The sequence below is a fragment of the Motacilla alba genome, chromosome 10, assembly GCF_015832195.1.
Source record: "Motacilla alba alba isolate MOTALB_02 chromosome 10, Motacilla_alba_V1.0_pri, whole genome shotgun sequence".
Taxonomy (NCBI): domain Eukaryota; kingdom Metazoa; phylum Chordata; class Aves; order Passeriformes; family Motacillidae; genus Motacilla; species Motacilla alba.
The window spans coordinates 10,277,530-10,300,478 of NC_052025.1; the positions used below are offsets into that span (position 1 = coordinate 10,277,530).

A 22,949-nucleotide genomic window follows, 5' to 3' on the forward strand; every position below is an offset into this window, starting at 1 on the left:
GGCAGAAGGCATCCTGCAGGATGATCTTGCAGATTCCAATAATCAGCTTGGAAAATGAGAACTCATCTTCTCATTCAATATTAAAGGAAATTAAAATCAGAGCCAAGACATTAAGGCTACTAGGAGCCTTCAAGTCTAGCCTTACCTAGAAAGAAAACCAGATACAGAACAAATTGGAAAAACAGGGAAGTTGCCTCTTTTGGTGACAAATGAGTTATTGCACATGTCAGGCAGCCCATGTGAAATCAAGAGTTGCAGGCAGAGTTGCCAGCCACAGAGCCTGTTCTTGTACAAGCCAGTGTGGTGGCTGCCCACTTCACCATGCCCTGAAGCAACTGTCCAGTAAAAAGGCACCAAAAAGTAGCAAACCATTTCTACTTAATAGTTTCTATTGCCTCTCTTTTGTAGGGGAAATAGTTGTGCAGATATTTCTTGCTGCATACCTCAGGGTGATTTTCTAAGTGATCTAACAAAACTTTACAAATATTATTTGAAAGGTGTGAAAAGCAGGAGTTTGGTAACAACTGCTGCTACAACTGAACACTTCCACGTGCAGTCATTTCCACAAACTAGAAGCTGCACCACCACTAGGAAGAAAAGATTCTCTGGATGCACCCATGATAAACCAAAATGAGTGACCCATTTTTGGCATCCCTAAGCCTTTAAACCAGCTTTTTGGGTTTTTTTCAGGCCCACTCAGAAGTACAGTCCACAGGTTTTCTCTGGGTCTGCAGCCCTGGAGTGAAACGTGTGGCAGACCCAGCTCCTGCAGCTCCCAGAGCGTGCCCGTGAGGGAGAGCGCCTGTGGGCAGTAACACTGAGCCACTTTGTTTATTGTTCCCCCAAAACTAGAATAAAAGACGAAAGATGGGCTGATGTAAGCAAGCAAGCATGCTGTTGAGGATTTGCTTTTAAGCATCTAGGGCCCTGCCTACACCATGTAACAGAAAGGGATTATGTGGCTCAACAAAGTTGAAATTAATCTTCCAAACAAAGTCAGCCTTCTTCCAGCAGCCCTCCCTGGCTGCACATTTCAGACACCCTTCACCCCTCACTGCCTGACCATTTTTGAGTTTGCAAGTTAATGCCCCAATCCAAGATACAGAATCTCTTTTCCCAGAAATGCCCAGATTTGATGACTAATAACCAGCTTGATTTAACAGAAGTGGGAAATGTGTAAGAGGAAAAGAGCTGAATAGCTGGACAAGAGAAGCACACATCAGGGTCCAGCGAAGGCAGGACCAGCCAGAGCACAAGGGTGACAACCCAAACACATCTTGTATCCAGAGCAGCAAGCACAGGCTAACCATCAAAAAAAATACAAAGACCCTCAAGCAGAAGAATCTGTTACACTTGTTATTTTTTGGTGTTACTTTGTCATCTACATGGAGTTTGAGATCACAGATTTCTGCAAAATGGGAAGGATGTCCCTAAGAACAAGTGGAGTCATGGGCAGGCAACAGCAGAGAGCTGGAAAACTTGCAGTGGAATCTCCTCTGCCAACCTCCTCACCCCACAGCCACCGAGGGTAAAAGCACCTCAGTGCCCAGCCCTTCTCCTGCTGTGCTCATTTGGCCACACAGCACCTCTGCATCCCATGGTCATTCACAGCACCAGAGAGGCCACTTTCTGCCTTCCCTGACCATGTGTCTGCCAAGCAACTGAAAATGCAAGTCCAGCAAGAAAGCAGAAAGTAAATTCTCCATGTTCACTCCTTTGGACTCCTCACTGCACTTTGGCAAACATGAGTTTGTTGATCTTTCCAACATTCATGAGAAAGGTAAATAATATTTTCAATTTTAGATACCATGAGGTAACTAACCATGCACATAAGCATAAAGCAAGGCAGGGTGTAGACCCTTTCTATATCACTTTAAAACAGAAGATGCCTCTTTGCATAGTGAAATGTCATAAAGTAAAAATATTTTTTACTCCAATTCAAATAACAGACATGGTTAAAATGGGATCACTTCCAGCAGCTCCTTGGTTGGTGCATTGTGCATGTGTCTATAAACTTACTCCCCCGAGAGAACAATAGGGGAATAATCAATGTTATCTTTGCTCCAGTCAGCTTGTCATCGATCGAACTTTAAAGTCTGCATGTGTGAGCTCAGCACTTCAGCATTTGGTTTGCAAACAGTTTAAGTTTTGAATTTCTCATGCACAAAAGAGCCCATTAAGGTCAGCAGTGGCATTTTTTTTAGTTGATGGAAATATTTCCATTGTTAAGTTTTGACACAGTTCTGCTTAACAAAACCTTACTATCTAGCCCAAATTTAAGTTGGCAAGCTCTTGTCACGCAGTAATTCATATTCATTATTTTCCTGACAAACCAGCCAAAGCTCTGTTCTGTTAGTACAGCAGCACACACACCTCTTGCAAACAGGAGATAACCTCACCCTCTGGCTGAGCTGTGAAGAACACAGTGGCCTGGGCTGGGTGTATTACATGGCTCCTCTTGGTTTGTAAAGCACCTGCCTGAGGGAAGTATATTGGTATCTCAGGCACTTCTTCATATGCACATGCAGGAACTGGGTGAGTGTGTGCTTATACCAGTTGTACATGTCAGCAACTGCTGGTTTTGAATATAAAACAAACGGGACAGCTTTCAAGTGAAGTCCATAGGCATTGAAGGACTCATGTTTTTCAGTTCCTTTCAGCTGGTAAGTCTGGGAGCCAACAGGTATAAATGTAATGCCTTCACATTGCTTTCCTTTCTCCATGACTTTTGGGATACCAACTTGAGGAAGCAAAACAGCATCTGAAAATCTCCCTCCAGTAGGAAGGAAGAGCTGGGCAGGTACAGGAAGCCTCAACCACACTCCTGCCATCCTCAACACAAACTATGCCAGAAAAGCAGCTGAGACGAAAATGTCTAAGGTGAAGATAACCTGCAGCCACCCACCTCTCCAAAAAGCTGGGTGGCTGCTGGGACTGCCTGGCACTAATCCTGACTGGTGGATCATGAGCACATCGCAGCACCACGCAGCACTCAGAGCTGGATAGAAGGTGATTGCTCTGAAAACTCAAACATTCCTGCACTGCCAGCCTTACAAGAATAAATGAAAAAATAAAATTGCGCTTTTCTGTTTCTGACAGGACATTTCAGCCACCTTACAGGCGTAGGTAACAATCTACACCCAGAAACTGGCAGTAACCTGCAACACAAGTTGCAATGTTCTCAAAAGACCACAAAATATTTCACGTTTTAACCACATCTCCAGTTGTATCTGAGAATGAAGCATTAATCTTTTTCTGATTTGCAGCCTAAAGCTTAGGCTTGCAGTACAGATGGAAACAGCTGTATTTCAACATGTTTTCCTTGTGACTCCACTTCCAGCTGAGCCTGGTCTTGGTGCAGATGGGGTCAAGCGATGTCATACATCTGATAAAAATTCCTTAGATGACCTTGCTGGATTGAGGAACTGATGGCACTTTCTGCACCAGGTGGGAAGCAGCGTGACAGAGAGACCCATGAGGGTCCTGGCTCTCCACCCTGGCCACAGCAGCACCGGTGGATTTTCCCTGTGCCTTGGGAGAGCCGTGCAGGCAGCGCTGAGCCACGTGCAGAGCCCAGCTGCTGCTGGTCCCCAGCTGGCTGGGGATGTCTGCTCTGTGCTGCCACTGCAGGGGGAGGCTCTCTGAGCAAGAACTGGGAGAGAAATTACGTCTGTGCCTGAAACAATTCATTTTCCAATGCAAATAGCCTATTGTAATGATCAAATAATTCAAATCATCACTTAGGAAAAGACAAAACAAAACATGCAAACTCCTATTCAGAATTGTCTCAGATCTTGGCACGCACCCTCAGCTTTATACAAAAATTAGCACTTGGGCCTTTCATTCTTGGTCTGAATCTCAGTTTTACACCACCTACCTGGTGACTTGTGTTCGTGTGCCAAAGTCCAGGGATCTCATCGACTGCAGCACCTCAATACAGCCCATGTACTATGGAAAACAGAGAAAAGGGAGGACTGTTAATATCTGGTACACAAGTAAGAGGAGGATCACAGGAGGAAGCAAATGTGATTATTGTCCACTAAGTTTATGCAGAACCACAGTCCAAATGGAAAATCAAATCAGCCATCCTAAAGCTGCTTCCTAAATAGATCTTGTTTTACTAAAACTGTAGAGAAGAGCAATAAAGATAGCAATGGCTTAAACACCATAGCACAAAAAAAAAAGGCAAAGCACTCTGGGGACACAAAATCCAATTATTCCTTTTTTTCCATTTCTGCTTACTCTCACTTATTAGCCTGGGACACTGTGCTCGGAGGAATACATGAGGAAATACTGGAGAGAAGAGTCCTCGGGAGCAGAGAGGCTCTGGAAGCCTCTTGAGACCAATGCACTCAGAGCCCCCATGCAGAAGAGCTGAGTGTCCCTTCAGAGAGTAGGAGGCATTACAGGCCACAAGGAAAACCACTGGCTCCACACTGCTACATGTCTGATGACAAATAACCTCTGCAGAAGATGAAGGATGTGAAGTTGCAATTCCAGCTCATAGCAACAGCTCTTAAGAGCCTACACTATAAACTGACCTGATTTAAATTAAAGGCTGACTGTCACACTTCAGTTGTATGGGACAGAGCTGGGGCTTTTTCTATACTCATTTGGGATTTTTATAAGACTAATTCTCAAAAAAATCAAGGATGTGATGGTATATCCCCAACCATATCTTACTAATCCTTCAGCATTTCTATGGATGTCAATCTCTGTTGTTGAAGCAGTCTGATCTCTTCATTTCAACAGACTGGCACAGGTCTGGGTCTCTCATTTTTGCTCTTGGGACCATCCTGCAGTGCTCACACAGTGCCTGAGGGCTGCAGTTACAGCATGCCTGTGCAGACCTCTCCTGCAGGAAGTCAAAGCCTGCAGGACACAGAGACAACTTGGAAAACCCAGGCAGGGTCATGCATACTCTGTCCCTTGTCTGAACGGATGGAGGAGGCATTCTGTGTCACAGAAAGGTACCATATTTAGTTCCTCTGCCTCACTGTGCCTGTAAATCAATTTTTCTGCTGGGCCATTCAGAGAGGGTTGGATTTGTTTCAGCTTTGGAGACTTTCAGAAATGAGTGTGTGAAAAAGAGAATGTTATATGTGCCGTCAGGGATTCCACAACAATTGTATTATCCCTATTTTGCTTTCTTTCCAGATAGCAATGTAACCCTTGGGAGAACTCCAGAATTAGGTCAGAGACCTGGAAGGACATCAATAAGAATCTGAAAGGTTGGCAGAACTGCTTCCCTAATGAACATTTAATGACTTTGAGAGCTATCTGCCTTGTTAAAGATATTCCTGCCTAACAGGAACAAAGCAAATGTGGAAAATATGTCTAGAGCCTCAGCTTGTAGCACAGCAACGACCTCTGATCCTACAGTGTAAGGTCAAGCATCCTGTAAGCTGGTTGGCTGCTTCTCTATCCTTGAAAAAAATAAAATTTAGAGAAGTAGGTGAGTCATATGCTGACAAGTGAGTCCCCATTGCATCCTGAACAGATGCGTGGGAAGCTACTCTAAGCAAAGATGAAAAATCAATATTAGGTTTTTGCATAAGTGACCCTGAGTGAAGCTGAACTTATCAATGATTCACAAAAGACCTTTTTTTTTTTTTTTCCCTTTAAAAGCCTGAGTAGGGAAGTGCATTAACATGGCACCTCACTGCATCTCTCATTTATTTTAGCTGTCGTTGGTTATCTGAACTGGCACAGTTAGAAATGGCTGAACACTCATTGCAGTATGAGGGTACAGAGAACCAGCAGAGCCTTGGGCAAGGGGACAATGTGGGGCTAGGGCAGAGCAAGTCAGGGTCACAGAGCCTGGGAGAAGCCCATGGAGCACACAAAAGGACAATGGAATACCAGAAGCCTATTCAAGAAAACAAAAGACGCTCTCCAAGGAGGAAAAAAAATTAACAATAAACAAAAATATTAACCCCTCCACAGCAAAATATGAGAAGCATCACAACCAATGCATGGAAGGGAAAGGGGAAGGCAGTGGAGAAGGACACTTTGTCTCAGAGACTTCTGCACCCAAACTCCAGTTCAGGTGGTGCCCCCACTCCCCGTCCTGTACACCCCAGCAGCACATCCCAGGAAAACAAAAATGGGCTTCTCTGGTGAAGCAGGGTCAAGGCCAGCTCCATCTTTCCTGCTGCAGGGAAGGTTAGACTAAAGCATGAGCAGGGCAGCAACCACAGGTGCCTGGGAGAGGAAGGCACAGCAGCCCACAGCTCTTGCACCAGTGCAAGCTATTCACCGGGTCTCTTGTGAAAAGCGGGTCCAAAGGTGGTGTACAGGGAGGAGTGTTCATCTTCTGAAGCCCACAGAGAGAGGCAAGGCCCAGCTCACTGAGCTGCTAGGCAAGCTGGGGGAAGCTGGCCACAGGCCCAAGGGTGCATTAACCAGCCTGGGGCAACAAGCTGGTTGGAAAGAGATGTAACTGCAGAATTCAGCTACCTACAGAAAAATAGAATAGCAACAGTGAAACAAGCCAAGTGCTAAAGACCTGACATCGCCAATGAAAGAGGATGCTGAACCCACTGTTCCGTCAGCAGCAGGATGGAGAGCTCTTGCCAAGACAAGCAGCAGCTCTTAGGAAGAAAAGACTCACTGGCCCCTGCTGGAAAGGGAATGGCTCCGCTAATGGCAACATGTGCAGAGATATCCCATCTGCCTGCAAAGGGCTGTGAGAGCACTGGCACCAGGGACTGCTTTGTCCCTTGGTGTTTGAGTACAGAAGGTGATCTGGGGCTGGCTTGCATTTCCCCACACCACCAGGAGAGAACAGCAGTTATTGAAGATGCACACACCTTTTCACATCTATTTATGTGAGATGACAGAAAGTGACTGCAAACAGGGTGAGGGACTGCGTGGGAGGAGATGAGAAGGCACCAGGCAGGGCCCATGTGAATAAGCAGCACATGGCAGGACAATGCAGAGTGCCAGGCTCAGGGACCTGTTGTGAGATTTCTCTGCTTTCACCCTACCAGGAAGGTAAAGTGTTGTCTTCCCTCCATGGACAACAACCAGAAGCCAGCCAGGGATGTGAGGAAGGAGGAAAGCATGATTACTGTAGTTGTGGTAGGGAAGTTTTCTCAGCCCTTCCTTAGATGCTGCCTGTGGTAGCCTTGGGGTTAGAAAGTCACTGTGTCCACTGGAAAGCAGAGACCACCAGAGCTCCCCTGGCAGTGGCACTGCTCCTGCCAGCACACAGACTCCACTGTGCCAGTTAGCTCAGCTGCTCATCCTGCCTCACACAGCAGGGTTTACTGGGCTGGGGTAAGTGCTCTGTAACTCTGTAAGCAGCCACTAGTCAGGCAGCTAATGAAGAACTTTGGCCCAGGGTTTGCACCCTGCAGGACATTCAATTGGCTCACTTCTCAGCCTGAACCATGCTGGTTTCCTCCAGCAATCTCCAACCCCATCCAGATCCAAAAGCAAAGCCAGCAGAACCTCTGCCATCCCCACCACAGGAAGCAGAGAGGCCAAGGCAGCCCACAGCAGCAGTGCACACCACTGCAGACGTGGGTGGTACCCCCAGGGCACCTGTGAGACAGCACAAAATCCAGGCACAACCAGCTGGAAAACAGACTATATACCTTCAAGGATTAAAAGATCCCATTGAAGATCATTAAGCACAAATGATCCCACGCCCTCCCAGTAGTTTGTCAGTGCTAGCCTAACTCTCCTCATGTGCTTGCCCTGCTCTCATCTTCCCCCTGCAGCAGCACAGACAGACAGACAGACAGGCCCTTGGTCTGTCCACTCCTCATGCCCACGCAGCACAGGCTCTTCCCTAAGGGCAGCAAGCCAGGGCTTTTTGTGAAGAAGAACAGCTTTTGATAAATAAAATTTTTCTGGGAAAATCTGATCCTTTCTTTCACAGGTTTTCAATTTTTAAGTATATCCAAAGGGAAAAAAAAAAAACAGGGAAAAATCATAAATACAGACATATAGAAATATTTTACTTTTGTTTTCTGAAAAACCACTTTCTGCAGCACTGCACTCAGGCCAGGTCTCTAACAGAATTGTTCCCAACCCACCCTGTCCCCGTTCTCCGGCTGTGATGAAGCAAATGGCCTGACAGCAAGCAGGCTCCTGAGAGAATCGATTCCCCGGGAGGCGCGAGTGCCCCGCAGGCGATGCCGGCTGCCGGGGCGCGTTCCCGCGGGACGGGGCGCGCACCGGCGGGCGCTGCACGGCTGCCCAAAGCCCCAAAGGCCGAGCCCGGCACAGGCAGCACCCCCGGCAGCCCCGGCTCATGATTCACAGCTGCGGCACTGAAGCCATGAATCAGCGGAGCCCATCTCCTTCCTGCGAGAGCCCCGGCTGTGCATTCGCGTGTCATTATTTATTTACGACGGGCGACGCAGAGCAGCTCTCCGGGTGCGGTGTCAGGGTGCTGGGCGCCACGGAAGTGGCTGCAGCTGAAATACCACAATATTTCCCTGCCCTGAACATGGAAGAGACGCTGGTGGCAACCTAGGACCAGGAAAGGGCTGCGCTGGACCCCCTTCCCCAGAGGCAAGGAGCAGCTGCTCTAGGCTGACCTGTCGCGCCTCCGTGGACAGCAGCAGGACTGTGCAGGGCACTGGTGCCCACGCGTGCTCTCAGGGTGCAGTTCATGTAATTCTGAACCACCATGCTAGAAAGGGTCAGGCTCCTTTTAATCTAGAGACATGTGACTGATTTTAGACATACGATGGCATATATCTATATGCCTGCGCCATCAAACCACTAGCAGAGGATCAACCTGTACATTGCTAAAAGCCCTTTGAGACAAAGGACAAACAACCGTTCCCATATTATTATAATGGTATTTTAATGAAATATCTGGCAACAGTATTTCCCTTCCATATTTTATTTAAATAATTTTTAAAAACCAATCATCTTTCAAAGACTCATGCTTTGATTTAAGCTCAGGGACAGAGCTTACTCCATGTTAGGTCCAGTGAACATCATCCTTGCTGTTCTCAGAGAAACCACTGATGCAGGACAGTGCTGAGAGACAGATCTTATCCTCCTTCTCAGCAGCAGCCACATCCCTGGCACTCCCCAACAAGCAAGAGAGAGGATGGCAAGTGCCTCTTGGAATATCCCTCAGGCTCATCATCACAGCCATAACAAACACCAGCAGGAAAGAGAAGTGCCATGGCCACTATGGGTACCATTTAGAGACAACCTCAGCTCCAGATGGACAGCATTGTGGGAAGGTTTTTAACAGGTAGGATGTGAACAAGGACATGGTAAATATCCCCCTTGTAAACCTTGCAGCAATCTGCGTACAAGGTATGTTTTGAAACACGGCTGCATGAGAATCAGAGCTGTCCAGGCTTCTCTTAAAATATTAGTATTTGGGCTCTTTGTTATATGCACGAGCATTTGGGGGGACCAGGTGCTATTATGGGTCTCAGCTTCCTCACGAGGCCCGGGTGACACGTGGCTGTAACACAGGTGCCCTGTCACCACCAGTCACGCCTGGCTACAGCTGCCTCCCGAGGGGATGCAATGAGCCCAGCATGGCCCCTTTTTAAAACAACACCAAGAAAAATTCTGCCTCACTCCAGTCTGCAGGGGACAGCTTCTGCTCTAGAACATTTCTTTAATTCACCATATTATTGCCTTTCTAAAATAACTGTAGATCCTCTCCATGTAATTGCTGAACCCTCCTCTTACTCTGATTAAGCTGCTAAGGCCAAAGATCTCTGGCAGCAGCAGTCCCAATAACGCAGACCTGACCTGCCTCCTAAAAGGATCTCTGTGGAGATCCCAGCAATCCCATACCCCAACAGGGCACAAGAAGCTGCACGGGGAGAGTGAGAGCTTCCAACACACAGGAGGGAGGACAAGGGACAGGGCTAGAGGGTCAGGATTGGAAGTAGCTTCAAATGCCCAGCCCTTGGTCTCTTGGCCCTGCTTTGCCTTCAGGTGAGACCATCCCTCTGCACCAGGGTCCTGCCGTGCTGCAGCCCTGGCCACTTCCCAGCCCATCTGAGGCTTCATCACCAGCTACTGAAGAAGTCTGGTGATCTCTGGGGAAATGAGTACCTTGCTCATCCTCTCACCTTGCACATCCTCTGATGCTGAAATGCCCAAACCCCCATGTTACTTTTTTACCAATCTGCTTGTTACTATTGAAAGGGCTAGTTGAAAAAACCACCAAGCTTTTGGCCGGGACATGTCAGCAATGTTCTTGCAGCTCTCCTTGGGCTGGTTCCTGCAGGCCCACAGCCATGGGAGCAACATAACCAGGAAGATGAAGGGAAAAAACATTCCTGTTTTTCACAGGAGCACTGTGAGGCTCCTGCCAGTGAACCCTCTTCTGAGATATTGCCCACAAAAGGGAGATCAGCAGAAAACCATACTGGAAACACAACCTGGGCACTGCCTGCCCCACAGCCTCCCTGACAAATATGTCAGCAGGGTGGGCCAGAAGGCACCTGATGCCTGGAGTTGCTCTCTGTGAGGGATGGGAGGCCCTTCCATTGGCCTCCTTTTCCCTCCAACATGCAGGGTAACCCGTTTCAGTTGCGGTTCAGCAGCACTCCTCAGAGAGTGTGCAGATAGTCTTTTGGAACTGGATGTTGTGTTACCTCTGGAAGCACCCAGCTGCTGTTAGCTCCCTCAGCTCAAGGCCACAGCCCTGTGTACACCAGAAGACAGGAACCACATGGGAGAACTCAGTGGTTTGGGGCATGGACTCTAGAGGCAGGAAAATGGAGGTCAGCCAGCAGCCAGCTGAGCAGCTTGCTTTGTCAGAGAAGGGAAGCCCAGGGAGCAGTACTCACCCGCACGCTGTAGGTGGTTCCTGGCTCCTGGCTGTACGTGCTTCCATTGCTCTGGGCCAGGCCCCTGTCCTGCCTGCCCGCAGCAGCGGCCTCCTCAGCGCCCCGCACAGCACAGTCGCCCGCTGCCTTTGGGGCAAGGACCAGCTTGTCCAGGTCGGGCTGGGGGTACGAGGCTGACAGGCAGCTGATCTCCGGCGAGGTGGGGCTGCTCGGGATGGTGACGCACTCCGTGAGTTTGATTCGCGGCACCTCTTTGGCTCCCAGGCAGAAGCTTTTCAGGCCCGGCAGATTGGACGGGTTGGCGAGTTTAATGTTGGCCATCCGGGGGATCAGCGTGCACAGCGTGGTGCAGGTGTCCTGTGGCCCCAAGGAGACATCTTCTGTCAGTAAATTGGGCGTTGAAGAATGGGAAGAGGAGGAAGAACCTTTGATACTTAAAGACGTATTTTGTGTACCTTCATCTAGGGAGGTTATGGAATCATTCCTGAATCGGCTGTACTTAGCCCTGTGCAGCATTCCTGGATGTCTGAATAACCCTACATACAGGACGTGTCCACCGAGGCTCTGCTGGCTGCGTTCTCTCATAGCCTTGGCAGGTCTGTAACTGGATAGTCTTGCATAAATTAGCTCTTGTAGATAAATTATATGGAAATCAAGCAAGTCAAACAATTTTCAAAACAGAAACCTATTGGATATTTTTGCTGACTCCCTCTTGAATGGTTTATTTTCCTCAAAGAACCAGGCTTAAAACTGCATGGACATCTGGCATTTTGTAAGCAGAAATAAGAGCAGCATACAGGAAAGCACATCGGTGGTACAGCAGCTTAAGCTGAAGAGCCACTATCCAAACCTGTCTTCATTGCTGCCTCAAGCCAGGCACTAAATCCCACCTAGCTCTGAAGATTCACAGCTGTGGCATCAATAATTGCAGAGTCCTGGCTGCAGCGAAAGCTCAAGCATATTCCACACAAAGCAGATCAAGACAGCTACAAGCCCAAACCTATTTTCAGACCGGCATGAACCCCGTAAGGTGCCCGGCTCTCTGCACTTCCACCGCCGCTGCCCCAGAGGCGAAGAGCATCCCTGCGCTGCAGCTCCTGCCCCGCCGTCAGGCACAGGATTCTTTCGAAAAACACCGAGCAGCGTCGGTCTCGCTAATTCCTGCTGGAAAGTCCTTCAGCACCACAATAATCCCGAACCAGCGGAGTATTCCAGCGGCTCGGGGCCGTTTCCCGCAGCGCCGCGGGGCAGCGGCTCCGCAGCCCCACAGCCCCGGGCCGCCGCCGCCGCCGTTTTATGAATGAAGTTTTTGTGAATGGGCTCGGCGCGTGCGGGCGGGCAGCGCCGTGAATGGCGCTCGGCGCGCGGCCGCGGCCCGGCGGCCCCCGGGGGGCGCCTCGCAGCCAATCGCCGCCCGCCGCCGGCTCACGCGCCCTCAGCGCGCGGGGAACGCGGGGGGGCGGGGGAGAGTGGGCGCGAGGGACCCTCGGGGCGGTGCCCAAACCCCAAAATCCCCCAAAACCCCAAAATCCCCTAAAACCCCCAAATCCCCCTTCTGCCGCCACTCCTCCGCCGCGGCGGCACGGGCAGAGCCAGGGGCCGGGGCCCGGCCGGAGCCGGGGCTGCGATGCCTCCCCGGCTGCCCGGCCGGCGCCAAGCAAAGGACACGCTTGTGCCAACGCTCCCGGCCCGGCAGCTCGGCTCCAGCCCGGGGATCCCCGTCGGGCATCGCGGGTACCTCCGGCAGCCAAAGAACCGAGACAGGTTTGTTTTACTCCCTGACAATAGCAGGGCCCTCGGCACGAGTTACCTCGGCTCCGTGCGGGGCTTCGACAGCCGGGGCTCGCAGCGGGAGGAGAAATCCAGCACCAGGGGTCGGGCCAGGGGGAACCCGGCCCCAGGGCCTCGCTCCCGCCGCTAGCTGAGGCGTTTCCTCTCGCTAGATTTGCCATGTTGAGTTCACCTTCCCCATGCTCTCAGTGGAGCGGCCTCGTTCTCTGCTGGCGTCCAGGGCTGGGAATCAGCTGCTGGTGCCCGAGGAGAGGCCGTGCCGGCCATCGCCCTGCCTGTGACAGGCGGAGAGCATGACAGCTCCTCTCTGTCACAGAGAGAAAGCCCCTCACGGCCATTCCGTGGCTTTGCCTCGTGTGTGAAAGCCGGTGTTAATCCTAAAGATGAAATAGTTGCCACAGTGAGGTAGGGGGAAAAAGCCAGTCCAAGCTCATTTAGTGAAATGTGGCTCAAAGAGCAAGTGGCTGCTTTGAATCAACCCATTTTGGTGAGGATGGCTCAGACTGCTCACAAAATCAAACCCAAAGGCAAAACCCGGGCCAGCCACAAGTGAAAAAGAATGACTAATTTCTCATGAAGCTTTAATGATGGCTTTGAGCACAAAAGAACAGAAAATTTCAGAAGTGATTAGCAGCACTGCTGATTGTACATATAACACAGAAACTCTCCTAGCATGAGCATTTTTCTTTCATTTCAACACCACGCTGGAACATGACATCAAAATGGCTGGAAGGAAAACTGGGATGGAGAGGCCATGGGGGCCACGCTGGTGAGGGGGAGGGCCTGGAGGGGAGTGCAAACTGTGCTTCCCATGGAGGGAACAATGAGGACCAGCATTCAGGGAGATGCTGATGCCCCAAGCTTCCATAGTGGGGAACCTCCCAGATTTGTCTTGTTTTTACTGCCATGAAAAACATGCAAAGAGACAAGCCAAATTTCCTCTTTGTGCAAGATCAGCCTTACCATCCTTCCAACCTGGTCTCTGAGCACACAGCAAAGATCTTCTTGCCTTACAGCAGCCCCTTGGCATAGATGACAGCACCAGGAAAGTATGACTTGGTGATCAGGACACTCCCCTGCGCCTTAGGTCCTAATCTCCTGAGCCTGCCTGCCTGCTGATTCTTCCTCAGGAGGCGATTTGAGCCTTCTTTACCTGTGTGAGCAAGAAAATGGGCAGGTGGGGTCCCTGCTGGGCCTGCAGGAGATGCCATCCCCTCCACATCCCACTGCAGTTCACAAGAGCTGGCAGGTGAAAAGGTTCGATGGGGCAGGCTTTAAACCTGTGGGGTGAAAGGGGACATTTTCAAGAAAAAGAAATAGTGATGCGACAGCCTGTCCTTCACTAATCACCCACGAGCTGTGTCTCGAGCCCTGCGTGGCACCAGCATCTGCTGCCCCGTGGCCAAAGCCTCATTGCCCTCTTGAGGTGCTGTGGGGGGCTCAGGGCGGCTTCTCCAGAGAGACAGGGGAGGCTGGTACTTTAATCAGCATTTCTCTGCTCACAGGCACCAGCGAGTGTGATCACAGTGTGGGAGGTGAAGAATAGCTGGTGTTTTACTGCAGGTTCCAGAGAAAAATGCAATTGTGACAAGCTCTGTTTTCAGCGGTGATCAAGAAATACAAGCTCAAGAGCAGAACCCCCTTGGACAATGCTGCAAAGAGCAGCATTGTCCAAGCAATACCAGCCATTGTGGGGAGGGAGAGGAGGGAAAAGAAAAATGCCATGCCTTTATAAATTGAAAAGCTTTTTTTCTCAAGGCTAAAACAAGATTTCTGTTTAAGATACTGGGAAATCAGCCTCTAACCAGCACAGAGAACAAAGCTCCTTTAAGCACTGGTGAAACTGAGCCTACAGCCTTGTCTAAAAGGAGCCTGTGTTTCTTGCTCACAGCTCAAGTTCCCTGTTGCTGACTGTGCTCAGGGCTCCCCAGCCTCCCAGCTCCCTGCCCACCCCTGCTGCTGCCCCAGCAGGACACGGGGAAAAACCATTTTTCCCCTCCCATGGCTGCTGACAAAGGGCTGTGCCACAGGCGCTGTCTCAAGCCACGGGGGAATGCCCTAACGGTGCACAGTCACGAGCTGAAACCTCTCCCTCAACCCTGTTACCCATCACACCCCAGCCTCCATCGCACCCTGTTCGCAGCCCCAGGCAGCCTCTCAGCCTCAAACCTGCTGCATGAGCGGCTGCTGTGAGCAGCCCCCGGTCAGGCATGGTCAGAGGGGACAGGAGCTCGGGAGGTGTAACCACAGTGGTGGGGCAGCACCGTGACTTGGAGCAGCTCACCAGCTACAGCCACTTCTAACACCCCTGTCAAACAGCTGCAGAGGAGGAGGCGAGACAGCAGCAGCCACATCTCCAGAATTCATTCTCGGAACCACCGCAGGCAGCCGGTCTGGCCAGGAGAGCAGTGTCAGCCTGGAGCCTCAGGCACCCTTGGCAGGGGCCCCGTTTCAGATCTGGGGCTGTGGGATCATATTTGAATGCCACCACCCCACCTTCTCTTTCAGCGCAGGGGCACGCAGCGCTCGCTGGGGACAGGAGAGTTCACGGCGAGCTGGGGAGCAGTCGAGAGGAGAGCAGGGAGCCCGGGAGTGTGGGGGCAGCACGGGAGAAACGCTGCCACGCACCTGCAGAGCACGGCCGACAGCAGCTGCCTCTCGCAGGAGCCCAGAGGAAGCTGTTACGCGCTGCTTGCAACCCGGACATCACAGCTTGGCCTTTCTGATAGAATATGGACTAGACAAGGGACTTTTCTCCCTTTATAAATAGCAACAGCAGAGTTAACTCATGTTGAGGTGCACCAAGCCTTACTTCCTCATCGACATGCCTGGCTGATCCTGGCAAAAATCAGCAAATTGTTACAGAATGGCAGGAAGCAGCACTCTTTGGCAGAATGCATCTGGAAATGCAGCCTTCCCTTGCAGGAAAAGCATTATAAGTAGTTTAATGCTCTAAACATGCATTTAGGATTCTTTTCCCTGAGAGATGCCACTTAACAGGAAGACTTTTGCTACAATTTCTTAGAAAACTGTACAGAACCCCAAATGTGTTGAGTGACAACATTTATTATTGCTTTATAACTCTGCAAGAAATGAGTAACCTACTACAGCAGTACAAAGCCTTATAGAGGCACAAAGTTGTTTTAAATTTGGTGTGGACAAACATCGACTTTCCCTGTAAACACAGACTGAGTTGCTGTGGGTGTGAGCGGTGCTGCTGCAGCCTCCAGGGGAAGCCAAAGGCAAACACAGCTCCACAGAGATAGCTGTGGGACATGCAGTTCATCCCATGCCCCCTCTCCCATTGCCCTTTGCAGAGGAACAAGTCTGTTATCAGCCTTACCTGATGATTAAATTCCTCATTACTCACTGAGGCTGTATCCCTGGAGAACACCACAGGAGAGAGCTGGGTGTTCTCATGGTGCCCAGACAGAGCCCCCACGCTTCTGCCTCGTGCGGGAGCTCCCCAGGCTCCATGGAAAACTCCTTTACCAGCTCCGAGCACACTGGGGCTGCAGCTGAGCCTCCCCTGCATCTGCTAACTCATGAAAGAGCCCCTGAGGTAAAGAGCCTGCAGCTGGCAGCAGCTCCTGGGGGATGGGTTGGTTTTGCCCAGTAGCACTTCAAAAAAAAACTCCCACAACAATGAACAAACAAAAAATTAATAAAGCCCTGTGTTTATTCACAATGATCCTAAAAATCTAAAAGCAAATCCAAGGAGCTGTCCTTTTTGCTTAGGGCAGTTTGACTGGCTGGGGTCTTCCCAGTCACACAGATTCACAAAATTGGGCATTGCACACAGATTCAGAAAATTCCAGCCCCATGCCTATAAACCTGGTACTGGAGAGCCCGTGCTGCTGTGAGAGTGCAGGCAGGGCAGTGCTGCCTGAGGGAATTCAGCAGGAGCAGTTATTTTCTTGTCGTGCCTCTTTTGGTATGTGCAGAAGTGCAAAGCACCACTTAGAAACTCACCAGAGGCAAGGAAATTTGCTCAACGTTAGTGTGAAATGGTGAAGAAATGAAGAGGGAGAAAAAAATTCCGTTTGTAAAGGCATAAGGGTAACTTAATTCTTTGCCATTTCCATAGCACAGGTTACACTGTGCCACCCGCTTTTTCTCGTTCTTTCCAGAACTTGTATCAGGCTGAGAAGACAGAGGCTGAACCCAGGCAAGAGGAGGAATTGGTGGAGCAATTCTGACTGCATGGAACCTCCAAAGTGAGGTTTGTAACAGAAGCACTTCCACCAGAAGACAACTGCAACAGCCGAACTGAAACAGGAAGTTCAGGTATATAAACAGAAACTGCAGAATTCCAGGCCAAGGCTTTATCCATTTGAACTGCTATGGATATTTTCACATGTGGGAGTGCAAAACCAGCTAATGACACTGTTACAGGTCACTGTTACTGACACGGAGGTGTGAGCAGTTAAAGAGGGGACAACACACAGGGAACTTCTTGTTATTTTCCAAAGGTGACTTCATTGCATCACTCCAATAAGGACAGGTCAGCTGAAGTTCTCATCCAGTAGAATATGAGAGAAATCCCAGCTTTTGGAAGTACCTGTGCTTATCCTTGCTCATTTCCTTTTAAGTAAAACATTATTTCCAACTCAATATTCTGGACCTGCTTCAGTCCCAGGGTCTCTGAAGAAGGGTGGGTTTTTCTATCTAATATTTTTCTGGCCGGTGACATAGTGGGTGACAACAGAAGGCTGGGATCCATGTGAAAAGCCCTCTGCTAATCCTGCTTTTTGCTTCAGCCCCTCCCTGCTGTGGCTGAGGGGCTCACCTCCCTGCACAGGCTGTCACCCGGGTGCCACCACACAGCTCCTCCACCCTGTGGCCGCAGTGTGACACAGACCTGTCCCAGCACCTGCAGCCAGGGCTGCCCTTGCCAATCAACTCAGCATCAGAGTCATGAGCAAACACAGCACAGTAAAAAAGCCATAAATTTCTACAATCATTTTTATTAGTTATGGAAGAATCCCCACTAGTATTTACATAGTGCAAAAAAGCTGTTATTACTCCAAAAAGTACGGTAGACAGAACAGTTATCCTTCATACAGCAAAAAAGAAATGGAACAAACCCCTTCATATTGTATTTTATAATGGTTTTTCTACTGCTTCAACCTAAATATTACTATAAATTTTAAGACATTAAAGATTAAACAGCTTTCCTTATTAGAATCTATTTAAAAAGTAAATTATATGAACTATTGATGAACATTTAGAACGTGGGCTGTGCCAACTGGGTTTCTACTTTCAGCATTACCATTCATTGGTGAGGAAGTTTTGGGTTAGACATTCTCAGGTTCCCGTGTGTGTGGCAGGGTGAACCCCGTTCCTGGTTTCTATGGCTTGTTTCTGCTGGGTTTTGTTCTGTTAACAAACTGCCATGTCTCATTTTTAAATGGCTGACACTGAAATCAACTGAACAGTTTCATTAGTTGGCACAACTTCACAAGAAATACTAAGTGACAGTTTCAGCAACAGCAGCTTTTCAAACAATAATACTTTTTTTACATACATATTTAAAGTAACATTATTAAAAGTTAAGCTTGTGTTAAAGAACTGGACAGAACCACATTGTGTAAGCTCCCACCCACCCATAAAGACACCTCTTAGCTTTACCAGAAGAACACCAACAAGTGCATTACTGAACATTTTCTATAATGAATTTTTAAAACACAGGTCAATACTCTCTGTCACTGTTTAGCTCCAATCCTACAACAGCCTGCACACAACTTAAGCAGATAAACAGGCCACCAGTTTAAGCCAGTGGCACTAACACTCTAAAGTACATGTGAGCAGGATCAGGGCCTTTGCCTCAATCAGACATTGCTACTTGGTCCAACTAAGGACTGAAGTTCTTCAGAATTTTTCCCTTTTACAGATTTTTAATCCATGTTTTATTATTGACAGAGATACTTAAGAGTATTTATATAAATAGGTTGTATACATAGCCACCTCTATCAGTTTTAAAGATCCCTACCCCTACCACAGATACATTATTTTTGATTTTACCAGATAAAGTAAGTGGTGAAATCATTTCTATAAACAATGCCTTAAGAAAAGTAGATTTGTTTCCCGAATAATTATTTTCACAACAAAAATATCTATACACCTATAACTACAGAAACATCTTTTCATGGGGACAGTAACAACCTGTATAAACTGCACACTTTTACACTGAAATAGAAATTCAACTACTTTTTAAAAAAGTCATGGTATTGTAGAACATTTGTATGCTTTCTTCTTAAATTCTGCTGATAATAGAACCAAAATTACCACAGTGAGATACTCTCCTTAAGTGCTTCAAGTGGCAAGGAACTTCCCTAATTTCCGATGCAAATGGATCACTCCCAAAGCAATTGCAATTTCATTCTTACAGTTATTGCTTATTCCCAGCTTATCAAAAAGGAAGCACTAAACCCAGTTTTCTTTACTCAGTTTCAGTTTGCTCCCCTAAGGGTGATCTGCCACGTTTTAAAAAGAAACTAGTTCCTTATTTGCTGGCAAATTGAGAGATAATTATAAGTGCTGCACCACTTTCAAGAACTCTATTAAACTTGTAGCAAAATTGCAGTTAAATAGTGGGCTGAATATTACAAGACTTCTTTGATATAAATGTCAGAAAACTTTAAAATGACAGTCCAAGTTCAGAAAGACATATAAAAAGATGCGCCTCTGATGTTAATACTTCAAGATCAAAAGTTATTTGAATCACTGGCACTGAAAAAGCTAAAGGAGAAACTACAAACACCTTTGTTTTTTGATGTTCTGGCGAAGTTTTGCCCTCAGTGTATGCACTGATCTCACCTGTGCCGAGATGTGCTTACACATCCAAGGGCAAGTTTTGCCTGTCAGTAGTTCAAACACCTGTCATGTCCTAAAGCAAAAACTCTTAAAACATACAGACAGTAGAAATCTGCCACAGGGACAGTAAAAGGTTTAACATTCAGGAGGCATCATTCCTTAGTCCTTGTTTTCCTATGAAACGCCTGTTCTAACACCTAGGAAGATTACACTAAGGAGCTAAGAACGTGACAGAACAGCCAGTTGTCACAGCAGCTCTCTACACTGCATATCTACATAGCATTTGCTATGCCTAGAGCTATCAAAGCATTATTTACATAATACACAGTTTCTATTATTCTCATTAGCATCCAAAAACCCAGGGCTAGATGACTTCTAAACCTGGAATCTTATTTTCCCAGTGCAACTTAAAACACCATCATCACTACTGCTATAAACATTGGTCCCATGTTCCTAAGCGTGGACTGAACACCCAACTCAGCTAATTTCAGTTTCCTGTGGTTTTCAGCCTACCCAGAGGCTTTCCATGCACTTCGATACAAGTGATCAAGAAAAACAAAGTGAAATTAAAAGAAACACGTTTGCTGTGAAAGTGTTATTCACGTGAGTTACTCTTTGGCTACCCCTGTGGTGAAGCTCGTGCTGCTGGCAGTTTCAGGATATCCCTTGCCAAGACCAAAGATGGAAAACAGACTCCTGACGTGCAAGGTTAGACACACTCTCCATCCTCAGTCTGAAACAAATTCATCACCAGGTAATGCATTTCACTTCAGTATTCAGAACAGAACACAGAACAATTCTCTAGCAACAGGTATGTTTCAGAGAGGGCACATTTTTGTTTCTTTTACCTCTGCACCACTGATATACTTCCCCAAACTACAGGTCACTTCCTCATTTCCTGGAATAACTACTTCCTTCTCTATCTAGAGGTCAACTCCTAAAGGTGTTACAACTGCAAGAAGAGAAAGAGGTCACGTTTTCAGCAGTAGTTCTTAAGATGCATCCTGGCCAGGATCACAGCATGCAGGTGAGTGCAGAGATAGCCACCACATCATTCACGCTTGCTGTTAAAGGATTATTCTTGCTTTTTGCAGTGTTATGCAGAATACAAAATGCTAAACAGCATTCCTGAGGTAAGTGACAGGAGAGAGAGAGGAAGTCATCAGTTTACTAAAAGCCCTGAATAGGGATTATGGTTAATGAGTCACATAGTGTGGTTTGGCAGACAGCAACTGCAGAGAGAATGGGGAATTTTTGTTTTCTTTCTTGTTTTGGTTTTTTTTAGTTTTTTTTAATGCAATATTTCTACCTTGTAAAGAAAACCTGCAAAACATTAATTACATCCCTCTGGTTTAAAGTTTTTCTGGAATCAAAGTTATTATAGCTTATTGTAACCATTTCAGCTATCAGCAGCTTTTTAATGATGCATTCACCAAGATCAACTAAAAAGCTGCATCTATCTTAGCATAAGAATCACACACAATTTCTCTACTATTTAATTCTCATTAAGATTGCAAATAGCTTTTTCTAGCTTTTCATGAAAGAGAATCAAAATTTTCCTTTTATTTCTAGACAGAGCTAGAAAGTCATGGCCAAATTCACTGACGGGCCTAGTATAACACCATACCACCAACATGAGTTGTTGGTAATCTGTCAGTGTTAAATGTAGGTTACCTGTTTGAAAATAAGCTTAAGAGTCACAACTTCAAAGAATTTTTCTTAAAACTGGTCAGTTACAAGATGTTTCCTTTTACAAAACATCAAATGAATGCTTACTGCCAACTTTCCCACACAGTTTCTAATCTGGGAAATCAATACTGATTAAGAGCTAAGATAGTTTTTAAATCAAAAAGTAACAGAGAGCTACAAAAATATTGTTGTGAATTAAATACAAGTATTAAATGTTTAACAGTGCAAAATGTTGAGATGAAGCATATGGAATAATGGCTGCAACCTTTACAACAGTTAGTTTTACTACAGTTTCTAAAAGTTCCTGAGTTCCTGCTTATTTTTACGGCATATAGATGGAATCTGTGTGTTCTTTATTCAGAGAACTGCAGATGGTGGGTTTATGCTGAGCGTTACTTGCGTGCTTATCGTTTGTCCATTCCTCCCCGTCAGTGACAGGATCAGCCTGCTCTGAGCTCTCCATTTCTTCCTCTTCACTTTGTTCAGCATTGTCTTCTTCAGCACCACTAAGGGTCTTCCCCAGCTGCAGCGTCTCCATAGTTCTCTGGGTCTCTGAAACCCAAGATTCAATTCTGCTATTAAGCTGAACTTCTACAGAAATTGGTTCATGGGCATAATCCTCATCATCGTCATCTTCCTCTTCCTCCTCCTCTTCCAGCATTCCTGGCACAAGAGTACTGGTGGTGCTGGTCATGGAGGAATTCAAAAGGTCTCGGCAGCTGCCGTCCAGGGATCCTGTTTCTGTACTCTGCTGTGAGGCCCATTCCAGATTGTCATCTGGTTTCACCTCATCTTTGTCACCTGGGGTGGATTTCCCGTGATTTGTTGCTGAGGTAGTGCCAGTTGTAGCCAGAGGTGGTTGTTTATTAAGAGTGGTTTTTTCCATTTGGCCATTGCCAGCTTTTTCTGGTACTGCAGCCTTGCACACGGATTCTCTCTCATTTTCAGAGGTCTCTAACCCATCAGATGTTTCCACCATATTTCTCCAGTTTGTTTCTACAAATTTTGAAAGAAGTAGGAAATATTAATTCCTTGTATATAAAAATATTTCTCCTGAGCATGCAATAACAGCCTGAATAGCAAAATGAGCTAATAATATTAATATTATTCTATGCTTTCTAGTACAATTTCTACTAGAAAAAAAGAGGAAGAAGGGAAAAGGAGAGACAACAGAAAGAGCTGTGAATAACTTTGGGTTTTTACAGTACCCTAAAGCAGACATTACAAAGTTGAAAGTTTGTAAACACCAAATGTAGTACTAAGGGTAGTCAAAGATTACTCTCAAGTATAAATTAAAAGAAGAAAATTGCCACCATCTTAAGTTATTATTTAAGGATTTCTTATAAAATATTTAACTCCTGAAATGAATTTAGGATACCACAAAAAAGAATTCACTAAAAAGACAGCATTCTCTTCAATTCACTCTCAGACAAAAAAACAAAACAAGGCTTTTGACTTCTAACAAGTAGTGTCCCTTTGATATTCTTTTTCATCTGGGCTTAAGCAACTGAATAAATGAACTTGCCTTTGCTCACAGTGGAATCACTCACTGCCATCTCAAGTTTAAAAATGTAAGCTACATTAAAAATGTCCCATCTTCAGAGACCTCGCATTTTAGTTCCTGCTGTCATCAGTTTTTCCTCAGCCATATGATGAATTCTGTGCTATCGGTTTTAAAACAGTTCAATAAAACTGGAGAAGCCACCTCCACTGATGTTAGATACCTATAACACTTCTGAAGATTAGAAATTATTATTTTCTGTATTTTTTCAGGGGAAAAATTATTTATGAAATTTACTGAAAACTAGCTGATCTTTTCTTACCCCTGGACATTGCAGAATACTGGAAATTCAGAAGGACTGC

General features: G+C 47.0%; 2 protein-coding genes and 1 long non-coding RNA gene across 7 annotated transcripts in view; 1 reads left to right on the forward strand and 2 right to left on the reverse strand.

Annotated features, from left to right (window-relative positions):
- The window catches only part of SHC4 (SHC adaptor protein 4), a 31,856-nt gene extending 17,846 nt beyond the window's left edge, over window positions 1-14,010 (reverse strand). The window contains exons 1-3 of one of the 4 annotated variants that reach the window (XM_038147480.1): window positions 12,601-14,010; window positions 10,791-11,394; window positions 3,878-3,948 (exon numbers count right to left, since the gene is read on the reverse strand). In XM_038147480.1, coding sequence (XP_038003408.1) covers window positions 3,878-3,948; window positions 10,791-11,375 — 656 coding nt within the window. In that variant the 5' untranslated portion in view covers window positions 11,376-11,394; window positions 12,601-14,010. Of the gene's footprint in view, window positions 1-3,877; window positions 3,949-10,790; window positions 12,267-12,600 lie in introns of those variants that run through there. The other 3 variants (XM_038147481.1, XM_038147482.1, XM_038147479.1) reach the window with 3 other exon arrangements.
- LOC119705274 lies at window positions 12,323-18,008 on the forward strand. Its single transcript, XR_005258183.1, has 2 exons — window positions 12,323-12,554; window positions 14,087-18,008. It is a non-coding gene; the product is annotated as an uncharacterized LOC119705274 (long non-coding RNA).
- The window catches only part of SECISBP2L (SECIS binding protein 2 like), a 28,410-nt gene continuing 22,993 nt past the window's right edge, over window positions 17,533-22,949 (reverse strand). For both annotated transcript variants that reach the window (XM_038147477.1, XM_038147478.1), the window contains exon 18: window positions 17,533-22,082. In XM_038147477.1, coding sequence (XP_038003405.1) covers window positions 21,409-22,082 — 674 coding nt within the window. In that variant the 3' untranslated portion in view covers window positions 17,533-21,408. The remainder of the gene's footprint in view (window positions 22,083-22,949) is intronic.